The following is an 18,133-nucleotide window of genomic DNA, read 5'->3' on the forward strand; positions in this document are numbered from 1 at the left end:
GGGGTAACTTGTAAACACAATGGCACATAACTTGTAAGCACAACATAAAACATTAAGTTCAAAACTGGATTACATATAATTTTATAAATCCCTTGTGAAAAGTCAGACATAGAATCAACAGTGTCTAGTGAACAACAATGCAACAAACTGCGGCAAAACCTAAATGTTTGTATTAAATCAAACTGTAGTCTCCTTCTTAAGCTTGGCTAGCTCTTGCCCAACAACTCCTGCTTTCTGCAAGACCCAAACACAAATATATCATAAAGACAAGTTATATTCTAAATAAAACAACATACAATAAACACGTGAAAAAAGTAAAAGATACATCATGAAAAACATAACTTACAAAAGTGGATTTCTACTGATTTCCTTATAAGAAGGTTATTTTGGTTTGTGTTATATTACTAGATCGAAAGGGTAAAAATATATAACCATATTCGCACATAAGTATTCACTGACCACTCCCAGTTGTAATATTCCAGCATCTAAGATGAACTGAATTTGTATTTTGAAATAGTAACTGAATGTGTAAACTTGGTGATTCTTATGATGTACGACCTATAGGCATCGTGACAGGCAGTTGTTCTCAAATTCATCTCACCAAAGTAAGAATTCCATTTGAGGCAAATGGTTATATATTTGATATACATTTAAGAGGTCTGATTATATAACAAAGGGTTGTGGCTAAACATGGATCAGATATATAACAATTTGCTACCTTTGCCTCGTTTGATACAAACACCCAAGAAACACTTCTTAAGTTAGTGCATGCAATAGTAACTGCTGATCACAATGTCAAAATGTCTACTCATGATATAAAATCAAATTTATACATTTGATTGAAAGTCTCAACGATACATAAATACAGTTTCATTTTGTCAAACTCCGTTGCTTGAAAAAAGTGGTAGTAGCATCACTATTCGCGATACTAGGGTCAGAATGCAATAACCAATTTACAAACCAAGAAAAGTGAAATGCCAAAACAACAGGTCATCAAGAAAGCGAACACCAGTAGTATTTGACTACTATCATAAGTAGCTTTAAGAAAACTTCAAAAGGAATAGTTGTTTGTAGCGCAACCCAGCCAAACACATATCATTATGTGATAAAAAAAACACTCAATTTGACCTACGTTTAGACCTGATCCTTGTTTTTCAAATTTTCCAGCATAAAAAAATCATACAAATTCAATGTTCTATATTTGTGTAAAAAATCATAAAGTGAATGTGCATCAATAAAAAAGAATAAAACAGATGCTGACCTTTATCTTAGCCAACATAATCTTGAACCTATCAAAATCATTAAGTGAGGCCCTTTTCTTTTGAACAATGAGTTTTCGTCCCCAAGAGCTGGTCTCCCATTTGTTCTTGACATCTGCATACAGCCAAAAACCCAACGATCAAACCAATAACAAGCAAAATATAAACCATTATCAGTCTAATATCACGATACCTACCTGCGGCCTCCAAAGCAGCAATGAGAGTTTTCTTGTTCGGAACTCTTTTAATATCAATCTTGATGTCGGTAAGTGTTAGCCTCTTAAAGTTCATTTGCCCCCTCACCATGTCGGGAAAATCAACAAGAGCCTGCCAGTCATTGAAAAGTTATGTCAAAACAGAATGCATTTGCATCACATTCATACTTAAACAACTCATCAAACTAGCCACAATTCCATAGTTTCAACCCAAATTTGTAGTAGAAACTTTCAAGTTTCAACTACTTAAGTTGCCAAAAATTTTCTTAAAATATTATTTACTCACTGGGCAATCAGACTTACATTCTGAAACCGACTAATAAAAGTATAAAACTTACAACATGATCAAATGACAAAAATATATGAATATTTACATGGGTTTTTTTTTCCACTTTTTTGCCTTTAAACTCGGATGTTTCACCGGAAACCACACTTCTTTTGGCGAATCTTTCTAGCTTAGTAAAACTTCAAAATTCCAAAAAGTTCAAATTTAGTGGCTTATGGGCTTCTTATTCTTGATCTCAATAAGCTCATTTTAGTTGATTATGACTTATTTTTTAATGCCAATAAGCTCAATTTCAGTGGGTTATAAGCTCTTATTATTCAAGTTCATAACCACATAATCCCCCAAAAAAAAAAAAAAAAAAAAACTTATTGTTACTTTTTATAACTTCAACTACCAAGAAAATGAGCCATAAATAATTACCTCAAAGATGTATACATAATTAATAGATAGATAGATATATAATAATGAAAAAGAAAAAGAAAAAGAATACCCGGTTTTGATCAATGACATCAACAATGACGACAAGCTTTCCATAATCTTTTCCGTAGTTAACAAGTGCAATTCTTCCGATTTCAACGTATCTCTTGAAAGGCTACACACACAACACAATTTCATTCCTTTTTTATTATCATATCATATAACATATATATATATATATAGAGAGAGAGAGAGACAAAAATTATGATGTTACATTTTCTTTTTTACCATTTTTATTGCAGAGGTAGCGCCGAGGAGGATGAGCGAACAGTGAGACGTTGTCTACTTGGAAGTTAAATTTTGGTTTAGGGTTTTTGTCTCCCGTATTTTCGGGCTATTCATTGGGCCTGTTTCAGTTTTGGGCTTTTATTATTGAATTTTAATTGTTGGGAATAAGATTAGCCCATCCGAGCCTTTTTTAATGGAGTTGGGCTTTTTTGGGATATACTAACATGTTATATGGGGAAAAAAAACGGTTTTAAAAAAAGAAAAAACAATGGAGAAAAGCCGGGAAAAAAACGGTTCCGATTTTAGAAGTACTGTCAGTTTGGAACCGTTTTTAGGTTTTGGTTCCTTACCGGTTCCTGAGAAATATGAAGGAATTTAGAAAAAATGGTGAATGATTAAATTTTCATTAACTATGGAAGTGAGGCCATTAAGTGGCTTAAATACAAAAGATAATTACCTAACTACATTATTATACCCTAACTATCATCTAAGTACAAAATAAACCTTTCACAAATAATGACAAATCCATACATATCTCTACAACCCCCCCCCCCTCCTCTCTCTCAATACGGAGGATGGGATTTTGACATCCCCAGCTTGGATAACAGCTCTTGAAACTGATTTGAAGGCAAAATTTTAGTAAGAACATCAGCCAGTTGATTTTGTGTTGGTAGGTAGCTGAGCTCAATTAATCCTTCCATGACTTTTTCTCTTGTAAAGTGACAATCAAGCTCAATGTGTTTCGTACGCTCATGAAAAACAAGATTCTTCGCAATGTGAAGAGCAAACTGGTTATCACAATGAAGAGTGACTGGTTTTAAACTGTTAACACCCAACTCTTCCAATAAACGAACCAACCATGTAAGTTCAGCAGCAGCACTGGCCATGGCACGATATTCAGCCTTTGAAGAAGAACGAGAAATGGTAGATTATTTCTTGGACTTCCAACTAATTGGAGAACCCCCGAATAAGATAACATAGCCTGTGACGGAACGACGAGAAACGGGACATGCTGCCCAATCAGAATCCGAGTAAGCATGAAGACTCAGGTTTGTTGAACCGTTGAGTAAAATACCTTTCTCGTTGGTCCCTTTTAAGTATCTTAACAAATGATGAACACCGTCCAGGTGAATCTGTTGTGGATTTTTCATGAATTGACTTAAAGTCTGAACCGCGAAAGCCAAGTCTGGACGTGTGTAAGTCAAAAAATTAAGCTTACCTATCAATGATCGATAAGTAGACTGGTCTTTTAAATAAGGGCTGCAAGGGTCAGAAAACTTCATATTTTGAGGTAGTTGAGTAACAACAGGTTTAGCATCCAAGAAACCTGTTTCAGCGAGCAATTCTTGAGTATACTTCCTTTGAGTCAGAACGATCCCATCGTTAGGATAATGAACCTTTAACCCCAGAAAATAATTAAGAAAACCCAAGTCTTTAATGGTGAACTGCTTATGTAAAAAAGTCTTCAGTTGAGAAACAGAAGTGGGATCTGAACCAATAACCAAGATGTCATCAACATAAATTGCGACAATTGTCATTTGACCATCAACGATCTTGAGAAAAAAGACTATAATCATTTTTGGACTGTGTGAAACCTTGATCTTGAAGTGCAGCGGAAAGTTTCTTAAACTATTGTCGAATCACTTGTTTGAGACCATAAAGAGACTTTCGAAGTTGACAAACCTTGTTTACAGGATTAGGAATACCGAGAGGCATCTTCATATAAACCTCTTCAAAAAGATCACCATGGAGAAAAACATTATTGACATCTATCTGATGTATTTTCCAATGCTAAGAAGCAGCAATAGCAGGAATACTGCGAACAGTTGCCATTTTGACAACAGGAGAAAAAGTATCAAAATAATCAACGCCTACGCATTGATGATTACCCTGAACAACCAATCTGCCTTTGAAACGTTCTAATGAACCATCAGGTTTAAGCTTAACCTTGTAAACCCATCGATTACCCAATGCTTTCTTCCCAAGAGGAAGATCACACACTTCCTAAGTGCCATTAGCTTAAAGAGCATCAATTTCTTTATCCATTGCTTGTACCCAAATAGGGTTTCTAGAAGCCTCATTATAAAATCTAGGTTCAGTAAAAGTGCTAGCATGAACTGAAAAAGCTTGATGTGAAACTGGCAAACTGGAGAAAGAAACCAGATTACACCAGTGTTTGGGAGTAGTAGATTTGGGACATACAAAATCTTTCAGATGAGCAGGTTGTTTGGGAATTTGCTCAGAACGACAAACAGGATCTGACTCAGCATTAGTTTGGCTAAATGGTGCAAAAGTCACAGGTGCGGAAGCATTTGTGGAATCTAAAGTATTTCGAGTAGGATTGTCTGGGAAAACAGATGCATATAGTTCATCTTGTAAAGGTTATCATTGTTGTTTTGTGGTGATGTTGAATCAGATGGTGTAGTGGGAATGGTGGCTTTAGGGAGAAAGTTGTAAAAATGATCATCAAGAGGTAAAAGGAAAAACGATCGTATCACGATGTTTTGGCAAATAATGAAAAGGAAAATGTTGCTCATGGAAAATGACATCACGACTATAAATGATTTCTCGAGTTTGAAGATTAAGGCATTTGTAGGCCTTCTTGCCGAATGGGTATCCCAAGAATACACATGGTTCAGATCGTGACTCAAATTTGTTCCTAGCATGTTTAGATGTTGAAACATAACAAAGGCAACCGAAAGAACGAATATGCTCATATGAGGGCACTTCGTTTGTTAAAAGCTCGTGAGGTGTCTTATTCTTTAGGATGGACAATGGAAAACAATTAATCTAGTAAGGATGCAATCCCCCCCAATATGAAATAGGGAGATTGGTTTGGAAGAAAAGGGCTCTTGCAGTTTCAAGAAGGTGCTTGTGTTTGCGCTTGACAACACCATTTTGTTGAGGTGTTGCATTGCATGAAGTCTGATGTATAAGACCCTTGCTAGAGTAATAAACAGTGGCTTTAGTATCTTTGAATTCAATGCCATTATCAGATCTTACTATCTTAATAGCAGCATGAAATTGTGTCTCAATGTAAGCAATAAAAGCCGCAAGTGTCTGGAAAGTTGCTCCTTTAGTAGCAAGCATATGAATCCAAGTTGTGCGAGAAAAATCATCCACAATAGTTAAGAAATAGCGTAAACCGTTGTGTGTTGGACGAGAATAAGGTCCCCATAAATCAACATGAATCATTTAAAAAAGAGAAAATGACCTCAATACCCAATTTTTCTAAAAAATATACCAATATACCCAAGTTTTTTTGGATTTTCACAAAATACCCAACAAAATCGCAATAATTTTCAAAAATCGCAATGAGATTCATAAAATCGCAATAAGATTCCCAAATTCGCAACGAGATTATATAAAATCGCAATGAGATTCCCAAAATCGCATAAAGATTTAACAAAATCGCATAAAGATTTAACAAAATCGCATAAAGATTTAACATAATCGCATAAAGATTTTATAAATCTCGTAAAGATTTTGTAACATTCGAAGTTCTTTATGAGATTCTAAGTTCTTTATGCGATTATCAAGTTCTTTATGCGATTATCAAGTTCTTTATGCGATTCTGAAAATCTTTATGCGATTTTCAATGTTCTTTATGAGATTTTTAAAGTTCTTTATGAGATTTTCAAAGTTCTTTATGCGATTTTCAATGTTCTTTATGCGATTTTCATCATCTTTATACGATTTTCATAATCTTATTGCGATTTTCCAAACTTATTGCGATTTTTGTGGGTATTTTGTGATAATCTAAAAAAACTTGGGTAAATTGATAAACTTTTATAAAAAATTGGGTATTGAGGTTATTTTCTCTTTAAAAAATAGCAGAAGTTTTAATATTACTCGAGGGAAAAGAAAGTCTATGCATTCTAGCCTTAGGACAAGTATCACATATTACATCAGTAATAGAAGGATTACATTGCAAGGAGCTAATACAATTAATCCTATCAAAAGGTAAATGTCCTAGACGGAATGCCAAAGTTGTGCAGAACACTTATTTGGTGATGCAGAAAAAGGTAGGGTAGGTGTGGGAACACATGCGGTTGTTTGAGCAACAAAATAAAGGCCTTGCCGAACACTACCAAGGACCAGTGGCTTCTCCATGGAAGGAACCTGGAGAACACATGAAGTGAGAGTGAAAGTGAGGGATGCGTTATATTGAAGCAAGATCTTGTATACAGAGAGCAGATTGAAATGAAAGTCGGGGACATGGAGAACATTGTTAAGAACAATATCGTTATTTAGACGAACGAAACCAATATGATGAACCTTAGCCTTATGCCATTTGGCAACTCTATGAAACAAGGTTTGTCAACAACCTTGTATTCAAGAAACATGTGAAGATGTAGCGTTATATGATCAGTAGCCCCACTATCCATGACCCATAGATTATATAAGCACGTAGAAATGAAACAAAAACGCTTACCCGCCATAAATGCAGAAGAGATACCGGCTGGTGTCCCACTATGTGGGGTAAGATTATGTTGGGCAAGCATCGTAGTTAACTGTGCCATATGCTCTTTGGTGAATGCGGGGCCAGATGCATTAGAAGTACCTGCAACAGTTGAATTCTCAGTAACATTTACCTGCGTTGAATTAACAATCTTCCTCTCACGCAAGCTTGGGTTGGCTTTGTAACATCGTTCAAGGCTGTGACCTCAAATGTTACACGTGGAATCTTGAACGCTTTCCATTCGGTGCAATACCAAATGTAACTCCTTGAGAATTAGTGGTAGTGTTGCTCCACCTAGATTGTCCAGAAGAGAGTGGTTGTTTAGAAGAATTTCCTTTATGAGCAGCCAGTGCAATGGACTCAACGCCAACGACAAATGAAGAGTTGCATTTACGCTGAGATTCTTCGCTTCACTGAGGGAAGGCAAAGGACTTTTCAGAAGAACTGATCCACGAATGGGTATATATGTATCATATAAACCCATCAAAAACTGCATATTTCCAAGAAAGTTTTATTTGTCCCACAAGTACAAGTTGGTATAGCAAGTAGAGACATATACTCATCCCAAGCGGTTTTCAGCTGAGTATAGTATGTAGCAATAGAATTAGTTCCCCGTGTCAGTGTAGTGATGAACTTGTAAACCTGAAACTTGCGAGGAATGTTGGATTGTGCAAACCGTTCTTTCAAATCTTTTCAAATTTCTACTGCAGTACCAAAATAAAGTATGCTCATGCGAATGTCTGGTTCCACAGAGTACAGAATCCATGAGATGACCAAATTGTTACATCTATCCCACGCACCCAACAGAAGAGAAGTAGTATCGGGTCGAGCACAGGTTCCCGTAACAAAGCCTAACTTGTTTTTCGCTCCCAAAAAAATCTCAGCAGAACGTTTCCATTCATTGTAGTTGTCCCCATTTAATTTTTGCGTTGCGAGAGAGAAATTACCAGATGTGTCATTCTGATGAACATACAATTCATGATCAACATTGATCGCATCGACACCATCACCCAACTTGTTTTTGTTTTTGTCTTCACCTGACTTGTCTCCCGTACTCATCTTGAATGCAATTGTATATGAGTGTTAAGAAGCCCGTATAGATTCAAAGTCGTATAGAATACGTATAGGGGTGGGAAAGTATAAGAATTGTATCTTATAGAAACTGGATATTAATACCGTATAGAAACACAGCTACAACTACGTATAGAGATAACAACGTAAAGAAATTTGGGAAGTAAAAGAATTCTATCGTATAGGAAATACCTACGTATAGAAAGGCTTTATCAGATACATGATAAAGGGGTTTAGATTGAATTGAGTGGCGGCTGTGAGATTGGAATTGTAGAAAAAAAATTCGACACAAAATCATATATGGAATAATTGATTCAAATGAATGGATAGTGATTCTAGAAATTAAATGAATGGACGGTGAATGATTTAAATGAATCGATGGTGGCAATATATCAAATGGATATATATTGATTCAAAGACAACAAATTGAATAGTCTTTGTATTACGAATATGAATGAAGATGGATCAGAATTTTAGCTGAGAAATATGAAGGAATTTAGAGAAAATGGTGAATGATTAAATTTTCATTAACCATGGAAGTGAGGCCATTAAGTGGCTTAAATACAAAAGATAATTAATTAACTACATTATTGTACCCTAACTATCATCTAAGTACAAAATAAACCCTTAACAAATAATGACAAATCCATACATATCTCTACCAAATCAGTTCAGTTTCGAATTTTGAGAAAAAACTAGAAAAAAAAAGTCAAAAGGTTGACCAAAACCGGTTCCAAACTGGTTTCAATTTGGTCAAAACCGGTTTTGATCACGTTGACGGTTTCTAAAAAAACCGGTTTTACCCATCTACGAAGGCAACAACAAGTATTAATGATTATAGATCACATGAGGTTTAATAGTAATCATATCATAATTGTAATAATATAAGAAGGTACGAATAGATAAATAGAAAATATGAAAAGATTCTCAACAATCTCCATGATTATTATAGAAAGTATTAAAAAAATATATGTAAATTATATCTATGTAGACATATAAATATAGATAAACTTTTGTTTCATGTAAAAGCAAAACTCTCAAATTAATTAAACAAGTACAAAAACAAATTTTATTTTGAACTTGAATAAAACAAACAAGAAGTATAAAAGAAGTCAAATGCAAGAGAAAAACATACAATCACTATAATGAAGAGCGGATTGCATGCTCATCAATAATGGTCATGTGATATAATATCTAGTGATCAACGGGTTATACATCTTTTGGAATAAATAGGTCATTCAGTCAGATTTTCATAGAGCAATTTCAAAAAGGTTTGTTAGAAGTTTTACTATAGTTTGGGTGGATTAAATGGCGTAAGAAATGGGTTTCAAATAAATATATGAACAATTTGTTGATACGGTTGGTGTCACACTGACACATTACTAAGATCTTTGACATTGGACAATTTTCATGAATGTGGAGGTGGGTTATTGGGTGGGGTTGGAACTTGGAAGTCTTAGGTTGCATCATATACATATGTGTAGTTTAACAGTAAAGGTAAGATAGATTGTTAAAAAATAGAAATAAAAAAATATATAGTGAACAACTTAATTGATCTTGTATAACTTCATCTTTTAAAATATAAGAGCTCAAATGGAAAAATAGAAAGACTTACCTATAGACAGACTAGTTATTGAATATATTCCCTACATATGAAGTAACTTGGGACACGTTTAAGGGCTCCATGCGGTTGTATTTGCCAACTAAGCAATGGGTCATTTTGGCATTCTGTTAGTTGACCGTTCTATAATTCTATTTCAAAAACTATAATAATAAACAACATGTTTTTCATCCTCAACGAATAATTTATTACATTTTATTTCTAATTCCATCTTACCAAACGTTCTCTAATTCTATCTTACCAAACGTGACATCAAGGGTTAATTTGTCTACAAACAAGGCTTTGCATGAGTTTCTTCTTCCCTTTTTTTTTTTTTTTTAATAGTTGAGACGTTTAGAAACATGAAAAGCATTAGGAATTGATAAAAATACCATATATTTTGATTAATTTATCCTTACCATGTTCATGTTATCAAAACTAAAAACTATACAGAGCAATATATTTATCAAAAGTTATGGCCCAAAAGGCATTGGTTACTACTCGTAAAGTCGTAATACTCACGCAGTCATGGAAAAAATTGACCAACTACAATCCTTTCCATAACAAAATCTGAAAATCCGATCCGATTTTATCCTTAAAATCAGATATCCGAAATTGCCTTCACTCCTAGGTATAAACCCGTCAACAAAAACCAAAACAAATTGCCAACTGTAAAAAATCATTGACACAAATCCACGACCATCAACATTCCATCCTCAAAACCCTGCTATGACAGGATTAGGTAACACCGAAATGTAGTTTAGATTAGGAATGTTCCTTGGTTATAACTGGGTCCAACAAGCTCACAAGCTAATTGAAATGAGCTCAAACCAAAAAATAAAAATAAATGGACTTTGTTTAGATCAGCCAACTAATCGAGTAAACTTTCATGTTGAACACTCGGGTGTTGAAATAGGCTTACCAGGTACCCAAGATCCAGTTTGAGGGTCAATCTCTAGTCGAATATCAAGTTTCAGAAATGTTGTTTTCTGAAGTTGGTACAAAATACACATATCGTTAGTTTATTTTCAAGCAAAAAAATACGCAACAAACAACATGAAATGACCCTCTCAAGAATCAACAAAACATCACTCAAACACGCAAAATCGAGTAAATAACCACCGTAGTATTCAAATATAACCGTACAATAGTGTTTATAACGATAATGAGTGCTCGAGTCACAACTGACCCAAATCTCTGAAATATAGAAACGAAGACCAGAAGGGCAGAAGTTACCCATTTTGACAAAAATACCTTTAATTTTCTTTTTACCTTTACTTCCTGATTTGGAGAAACTCAAAGCTCCGGAGCGGATCTTCTCGACCAACCTTTGTGGCACGAGGAAATCCCGATGGTTTGGTCTCGTGGCCAAGTTGTGCTCTTTGAGTAGTAGATGTGCGACCCCCAATGCTTGAGACAATCCGGCTTGAGGGGCCTTCAGTACGTTCACCAGACGAGCTTGGTCTGGTTCCCAAATGACCAGGAAACTTCGAAGAGCTCCCATTTCGAGATGATCGAACTTTTTCAGAATCGGCTTGCTGTGAACATAATTATCGCAGTAAGACAACACAAGTAGATGTGCAAACATATAAATTGAAAAATAATATATAACAAGAAGTTGCAATTTCGACCCAATTTTAGTGAATAGGTCAACTTTAGTTGTGCTCTACCTCTAACAGTTGGCTGGTAAAATACAATAGGGAGCTTATAAAAGAAACAGGTCATATGCTAGAAAGTCGCCCAAAATAAGCCAATAACATAAAATCTTAATAGCATATTACTTATATTAGCCATAAGAAACTAGCTTGTTATATGTAACTTCAGATTTAGCTAACAAGTAATTCAGATTAACCCAAATTCAAATTATCAAATATTTGAAAGCATACCTAAATTGCCTGTTTTGACACATTACCCAACCCGCCTGAATCCCCCATTTTGCCACTTACCACATCCCTTGATGAAGGCACGTCTTCAGAAGTCCTGTGTCTTGAATGTTCATAACGCCCAGCTGTAGCTGGATTTCTTCTCGGGAATCCTTCTAATGCACGGGAATCTTGTCCAGCTGTACAAGAGCAAAGAGCGGTTCATATATGAATATGCATATGTACACTCCAACAAGTCTCAAGATGGCTATAAGCAATACCCGAGGTTCTTCCTTGCTTTTCGGCCGATGTTCCTGCATTTAACCCTGCACTACCACTAAGATGCTGCAAAAACAAACAGAAGGGGTGAATACATGCTTTGCAAAGCCGACATACATGCATACAAAATATACAAAATTGGGCCCGACCCGTCCTCTGGAGCTGGAACCTATCTGAGGATACTTCAATACAGTCCAATCAAATACATAGTCAAATTGATAGCCTGCAGCATAAACAGAGTGTAAATAAAATGATTAATGACGGTGAAATGACTCCAAATTTAAAAGTATTTGAAGGGAGCACCTTCACGAATAAATAAATCTCGAAAAAGCCTCTTCAAGTACGAATAGTCTGGTTTATCTTCAAATCTCAATGATCGACAATAGTGAAAGTACGATATGAACTCCGATGGATATGATTTACAAAGTACCTGTGAAAAATGTAGTTAAGTTTAGAACAAAAGAGAAATTTCAAATGCTTTTTTAGTGGCACATTAATCATAAACACAAATGATACACCAAATCATGAAAATGCAATTGCGTTTAGAAGATTGTGTTTAGAAGTGCAATTGTGGGGGAAAAATGCCTATTCAACAAATCATGAAAATGACCAGAAAGGACATTCTGGATTTTTGGCAAAGAAGAAGTATTATGAGCTAAGATTAAAAGTCTCTTATTAAGTTAAAGAGGTAACTAACTATTTCCAGTTTGCCATTTTATAATTAGTTTTGATGAGGCCAGGATTGAACCGACTGTTTAATCCCTAACTCACAAGCGGGATCTGTTTATCCAGACATCAAATGCTGGTTATTGTGACTACAATTTGTAATAATCAGATAAATTATTAGATAACTTCAAAAGGTAATATTTATGGATGAAACATATTCACGATACCTCTATTGGAGTCAACATTTTCTTTTCACTAATCCTGTCATATTTCTGCTTCTTGTTTCCCGCTTTCAGTCCCTGCCAAGGAAGGCTATCACAAAAGCAAGCATGGAATTAGATAGCGTGTAAGATAAAAATAAATTGCTGACAAAAAAACAGCATGTCATCAACTCACCTTCCTCTTATAAAATACATAAGAACATAACCAAGAGATTCTAGATCATCCCGCCTACTTTGTTCTGCATGTTCACAATAGGATTGAATTTTTACAAGATATCAAAGCTTAAAAAAACTGGCTTTTCATTATGATACTTAGAAGTAAGAGATGAACCGCTTACCGACTCCAAGGTGCGTGTTAACGCTAGCATACCGAGCAGTGCCTGTGAGATTCTTGTTTTCCCTGACAAAAATTTAAAATAAGCTCGTGTTCATTGAGAAACTGACAATAGTCTCTAACGAGTGCAAACAGAGATTACTTTAAGAAGTGAACACATAAAGCATGAATCAGTTGATCAATGTTATGACGTGAACAAAATTAACTCATTAAAAAAGCACTCGAATTTGAATTACACATATCACATAAGTCAAACAAGAAACAGGTTTGGTCTGGTTGGTTTGACCAGACAATAGTTGTCCTGCTTTTAATCACTTCATAATGTATGGTTATAAAACTGTTACCAAATAAAAAGCCATACTATTTTACTACAACAATTTCAGATACTGTAAACATTTAACTACAGGTTGGGTGACTTTTAGACTGTCCAGCCCATTTCTTTTTGAACTAAATTCTCAAATTTTCTCATTTGACCCATTGACAATACATTAAAACCTAAAATCTAACTAACTGTATTCAAATGTTTAGAACCAAAAAAATGGCTTTTGTAACCATATTTTATATATTAAATATGTACAAAATTGAAATGAACAAAAGGTGTAGATGGGTCAACTCCAACATGCCCAAATTAAGCCTATTAATATTTACCCATCTTGACGGGTTACTTCAGACCTGCCCATTTTGTCACCTCTAGACTATGTACTGGGTCAAAGATTGCAATCTTTAAGGTCAAAAAAGCACCACATGAAATAAAGAACCTTGAAGACAGAGACGTTACCTGTACGGTATGTGTTTATGAGTTTGAAGATCCCTATATTTTTTTGCAAGCCCAAAGTCAATGGCGTAGACCTATCATATGAAGAAGATAAAATACTATTAGCTAGCACTAAGAACCAAATTGAAGACAAAGCCAAACACCATAATTAAGAGAGTTAAAGAAGCTGAACAAAGCTAGGACAACACTAAAAGTTCAAAAATTACCTGATTAGCTTTGCGACCGAGTCCCATAAGAAAATTGTCAGGCTTTAAGTCCCGATGTAGAAAACCCCTTGCATGCATGTACTCCACTCTATTTATCTGTGACATTGTAAACATGTATGATAAATAATTTATAAACTTAAGGCATTAGCATTTTAAAGAAGTGTAACCATGAATACTTACTAACTGATCTGCAAGCATTAGGACCGTTTTCAAGGAGAACTTTCTATTGCAATAGTTAAAGAGGTCTTCTAGGCTTGGTCCAAGAAGATCAATAACCATAATATTGTATTCGCCCTCGACGCCAAACCACTTGAGGTTTGGTATTCCCGCTTCATTGACAAGACAAAAAAATGATACGATTAATTATTTAACACTTGTAAGAACAGTCATATCATATATATACAACCATACCAGCAAGGTACATAGGGGGCGTTTGGTTGTGCGTATATATTGATTATTGCGTCATTGAGAGATCACAAGAGGTGACATTTTAACCAATTAGTCGATTACTTATTAATGGGTTCATTAAGGTTATGTTATATCTCTAACGACCAAATGGGCAAAATCGATATTAAAGAAATTCTTAAAGTAGAAAAATTAAACTAAAAAAGAATTCAGGACCAACCAGACACATCTGATCCAAACCAGTTTAACCCATGTCAAACCTTCCCGAACTGCCTGTTTGTGCCACGATTACTTAATAATCAATTTTGAGTGTTTGACTGAGTAAATATGATTCCGATTAAATTTTTTTTTTTTTTGTTAGGGTTATAATCTAGCTTTGGAGAAGCTGATGAGATACTCATTAATCAAATAAATGTAAAAATCCATAAACAGAAAAAGATAAACTCACTTCCTCCTTGGAGTAGCCTGTATATTTTTGATTCATAATGAAGTTGAGGATGCCTCGTCTTGACGGGTTCCTGCAAAGAAAACCGCTTAAGTTATTTGTACATCAAGATATCCAGACATTGAAGTGAATCGCAAAACTACAGATGAACGTATCACATCAACAGTTATTACTCCATACGTGACAGTTAATCTTAACAAGTATCATGATATAAACTAGCCATGACTGACTTATCAACACCGTGATCGGTCATATATATACATATACAATGATAGATAAAAAAAAAAAGAAAAAAAGTCATAGTACAAATAGATGCATTATTAGCACAAACCATAAGAAATGTACCATTATTATCTTATATATTATTTTTAATTATTTCTAATTTAAACTCATATAATATTTACCTTTAAGATGAAAACATCATTCAATCATTACTCACTTTCTTAATCAGTGTACCTAGTTTTCATTGCATATACATTACATTATAAACTAACACAAATGCATGCAAGATTGAGCAATTTTGGCAAAACAGTAATATCATAAATGCAATGGTACTTCACACTTTAAGTCCAAATTTGCACATTTTTTGCAAATTATAGTGAATTCTTTTTACACTGTTGCAAAATACATAATTTCCTTTATTTGCAACAAAAGACAAGATTTACAAATGGGAAAAACACCAAAAACCAGTAGCAAGAATAGAAGTCAATAATACCAGTTTAATAGCTACTTCTTCTCCACTTTGAATATTAACACCTACAATATACCAAAAATCTCATCAACATACAAAAAGTACACAATATCATTCATATATATATATACAAAATATAATTGAATTATATATATACACAATATATTACATTTAGAGTTAATTTCATTAATTATGATCAACCATTGTGAGCAAAATCCAAACAAAAATAAAAAAGATACCTAAATAAAGTTCACCAAAAGATCCACTTCCAATTTTCCTTCCAAGCTTAAACTTTCCACCAACAATATGATCCATGATTATATTTCTTCAAAGCCCAAAATTCAGATCTATATATATATATAAATTACCTCAATTTATTTACACCTCAATTTAGGGTCTAAAAATTCTTTAACCCCATTTCATAATTTAATCCAAAAATCAAAATATATCATCCCATGCATCAAAATTTCAAGATTCTCCAAAATCCCAGATACAAAAAAAGCCCTAATCTTGATTTTGATAACAAAAGCTACATAATTCTTCAACACCCACTAAAAGTTAAGCCCATAATTAGCCCTTAATGATCAAGAAATACATAAATTAATTGTCTTTTTTATGTGGGTGTTGTTGCAATAGAAAAAAGACAAGATTTTTATGAGAAAAAATAATAGGATTTGATGTGATGTGAAAGAAAGAGTATTTTCTTTTAATATGTAGATATATAATGAAAATTGGGGTGTATGTATATATATGTATATGTGTGTGTGTAATAAAGAGGAATTGAAGAAACGTGAAAAAGAAGAAGAATTGGGGGAGAGAGAGAGGTGAAAAAAAGGAAAGGTGAGGAGAGGAAGATGTTGTTGTTGTTGATGAAGAAGAAAGAAAAGAAAAGCAGGCGTCAATATTTTGCTTTGCTTTTTTTCTGTCTTTTTTCACTTTTCTCTCTCTCTTTTTTCTTTTTTTTACCTTTCTGTCTCCATGCTTCAGGTAATTTTTATTTATTTATTTTACTTCCAATACAAAAGTTTTTGAGATACTTCATACTTGTTAATGGTCAATACAAGTAATGTTTTAATCATCTATTTTGATATAATCATCATTTTAACACACCTTACATCGTGTTGTGCATTATGATTAAGGTTAAAGGTTTAAAGCATAATGACTATGGAGCTATTTTCAACGGAATCAATCATCAATGGATAATAAATGTAATAAACTAATAAATCTATATATTTGATAGTTGTATCGAAGCTTCTATTAAAGTGCGTTCAGTACCACACACTCATATTTAGTACGACATATTGATGTCTCTTATATTTATTTTTCTTTGAATTTTACTAACATTAAAACACGTTACAAAATGAATCAAGCTCGGACCTTGTCAACTAAGCGTCTGACCCGTCTTGTTATTATTTGCTTACTAAGTACTCGTATTTCATATTATTTCAACTTTTGTGTCATTATTTTTAATTCTTGGTTTTAGTTTGGTTAGATTCCAATTGGAAGTACTTCCATAGAATGTGAATCTTTTAAGCCTAAAATGTTTAGTTTATATGTTAAGTGTGTAACATGCATGTTTTAATATCTTAATGTTCATCCGATAAAACCACAAGTTGTAAATTTATATATCACAGTATTGGCTATATACACTTTTAACTTGATATTTATCTACTCGATAACATTCGATATGTTTGTTCGTATAGAATATCACTTTCTATGAAAAGAAAGGTAGATAATTGAAAGCTAGAATATGGTTGGAGTTGTTAGTCGAACATTTGGACTTCATCCAAACGGTCTTATTCTAACTTTTTGTGTGTCCCAATTTTAAAAATTAATAAAATAATAACCATGCCAAACTATTAGTTTTCACAAGTATATAAACATAGAAAAATTCCTCTTTTTTTTAACAAGTTTTTATTAATATATTAAAAGTCAGGTACATGCCGAAAATCTTAGATACACAAAAATCAGGCTAGACTTCTATAAAGACCACGGCTTACTAGAACTATGACAATGCTTAAGTATCCAAGTACATGAAACCAATAGAATATTATTTAAAAAAATAGTTTTACTGGACTCAATCGATTATTTTCGATTATTTGAATACCATTTTTTTTCTTTTACAAAGACTATCATGAGACGAAAAAGATTACTTCTAAAACACTTTTAAACTTTAGGGAATTAAGTAAAGGATTCTGGCCGATTGAAAAGATCTTCTGATCAATCCAAAAATTATTTTATCAAACTAAACAAATAACTTTTAAAATACGTTTAAACTTTAGGGACATGTGGAGGTCAAGAAGGTATGAAATATAACCTATATCATGAGATAATAATGTAAGATGTAATTGTAACAAAATTGCAACTTTGTTAGACCATTTCCAATGAAATTAACAATGGTTGGGGTGAAAAACATCATCATGATGAGAATTGATGGTCTTCCTATCATTTAAGGGCTTCATTAATGTGAATATGTGTTTTTCTTTTTTAATTTTTAAAATAATTTTTTAAAAGTTTGATTTAATTATATATATAACAATCCGAATTTGGACTGCAACAGTAGCGGTTCGGTTAGCTACAGTGTCGGCTTAGTTACCCTAACTGGCTTGGTTGGTTAATGGTACAAACACATATGCATAAATTACAACACA

General features: G+C 33.7%; 3 protein-coding genes across 3 annotated transcripts; all 3 read right to left on the reverse strand.

The window, feature by feature from the left end:
- Positions 1-52: 52 nt before the first annotated feature.
- Positions 53-2,554, reverse strand: LOC122582298 (60S ribosomal protein L14-2-like). Its single transcript, XM_043754669.1, has 5 exons — positions 2,466-2,554; positions 2,251-2,352; positions 1,457-1,586; positions 1,262-1,374; positions 53-234 (listed from the first exon to the last, which is right to left on the reverse strand). The coding sequence occupies exons 1-5, from the start codon at positions 2,466-2,468 to the stop codon at positions 178-180; spliced, it is 405 nt and encodes a 134-aa protein (XP_043610604.1). The 5' UTR covers positions 2,469-2,554; the 3' UTR covers positions 53-177.
- Positions 2,555-3,394: 840 nt separating this feature from the next.
- On the reverse strand, positions 3,395-4,042 carry LOC122583109 (uncharacterized mitochondrial protein AtMg00810-like). The gene has a single exon (XM_043755546.1). It carries the CDS (start codon positions 4,040-4,042, stop codon positions 3,395-3,397), a length of 648 nt encoding a protein of 215 aa, XP_043611481.1.
- A 6,662-nt stretch (positions 4,043-10,704) lies between these two features.
- Positions 10,705-16,185, reverse strand: LOC122581108 (casein kinase 1-like protein 9). Its single transcript, XM_043753258.1, has 14 exons — positions 15,722-16,185; positions 15,507-15,547; positions 14,795-14,864; positions 14,122-14,270; positions 13,942-14,037; positions 13,739-13,809; positions 12,965-13,026; positions 12,802-12,865; positions 12,633-12,717; positions 12,043-12,169; positions 11,889-11,962; positions 11,742-11,805; positions 11,545-11,660; positions 10,705-11,136 (listed from the first exon to the last, which is right to left on the reverse strand). Exons 1-14 carry the CDS (start codon positions 15,795-15,797, stop codon positions 10,873-10,875), a joined length of 1,359 nt encoding a protein of 452 aa, XP_043609193.1. The 5' UTR covers positions 15,798-16,185; the 3' UTR covers positions 10,705-10,872.
- Positions 16,186-18,133: the final 1,948 nt, after the last annotated feature.

This window comes from Erigeron canadensis, chromosome 9 (genome assembly GCF_010389155.1).
Source record: "Erigeron canadensis isolate Cc75 chromosome 9, C_canadensis_v1, whole genome shotgun sequence".
Lineage (NCBI taxonomy): Eukaryota > Viridiplantae > Streptophyta > Magnoliopsida > Asterales > Asteraceae > Erigeron > Erigeron canadensis.

Coding starts and splice junctions, on each gene's coding strand:
- LOC122582298 (XM_043754669.1), bottom strand. Junction 1,375..1,456: donor TGCTGCTTTGGAGGCCGCAG/GTAGGTATCGTG, acceptor GGCTGTATGCAG/ATGTCAAGAACAAATGGGAG. Junction 235..1,261: donor TTATGTTGGCTAAGATAAAG/GTCAGCATCTGT, acceptor TGGGTCTTGCAG/AAAGCAGGAGTTGTTGGGCA.
- LOC122583109 (XM_043755546.1), bottom strand. CDS start 4,042: ATGATTATAGTCTTTTTTCTCAAGATCGTTGATGGTCAAATGACAATT.
- LOC122581108 (XM_043753258.1), bottom strand. CDS start 15,797: ATGGATCATATTGTTGGTGGAAAGTTTAAGCTTGGAAGGAAAATTGGA. Junction 13,027..13,738: donor CATAAACACATACCGTACAG/GTAACGTCTCTG, acceptor AATTTTTGTCAG/GGAAAACAAGAATCTCACAG. Junction 12,170..12,632: donor AAATGTTGACTCCAATAGAG/GTATCGTGAATA, acceptor CATTTTTCACAG/GTACTTTGTAAATCATATCC.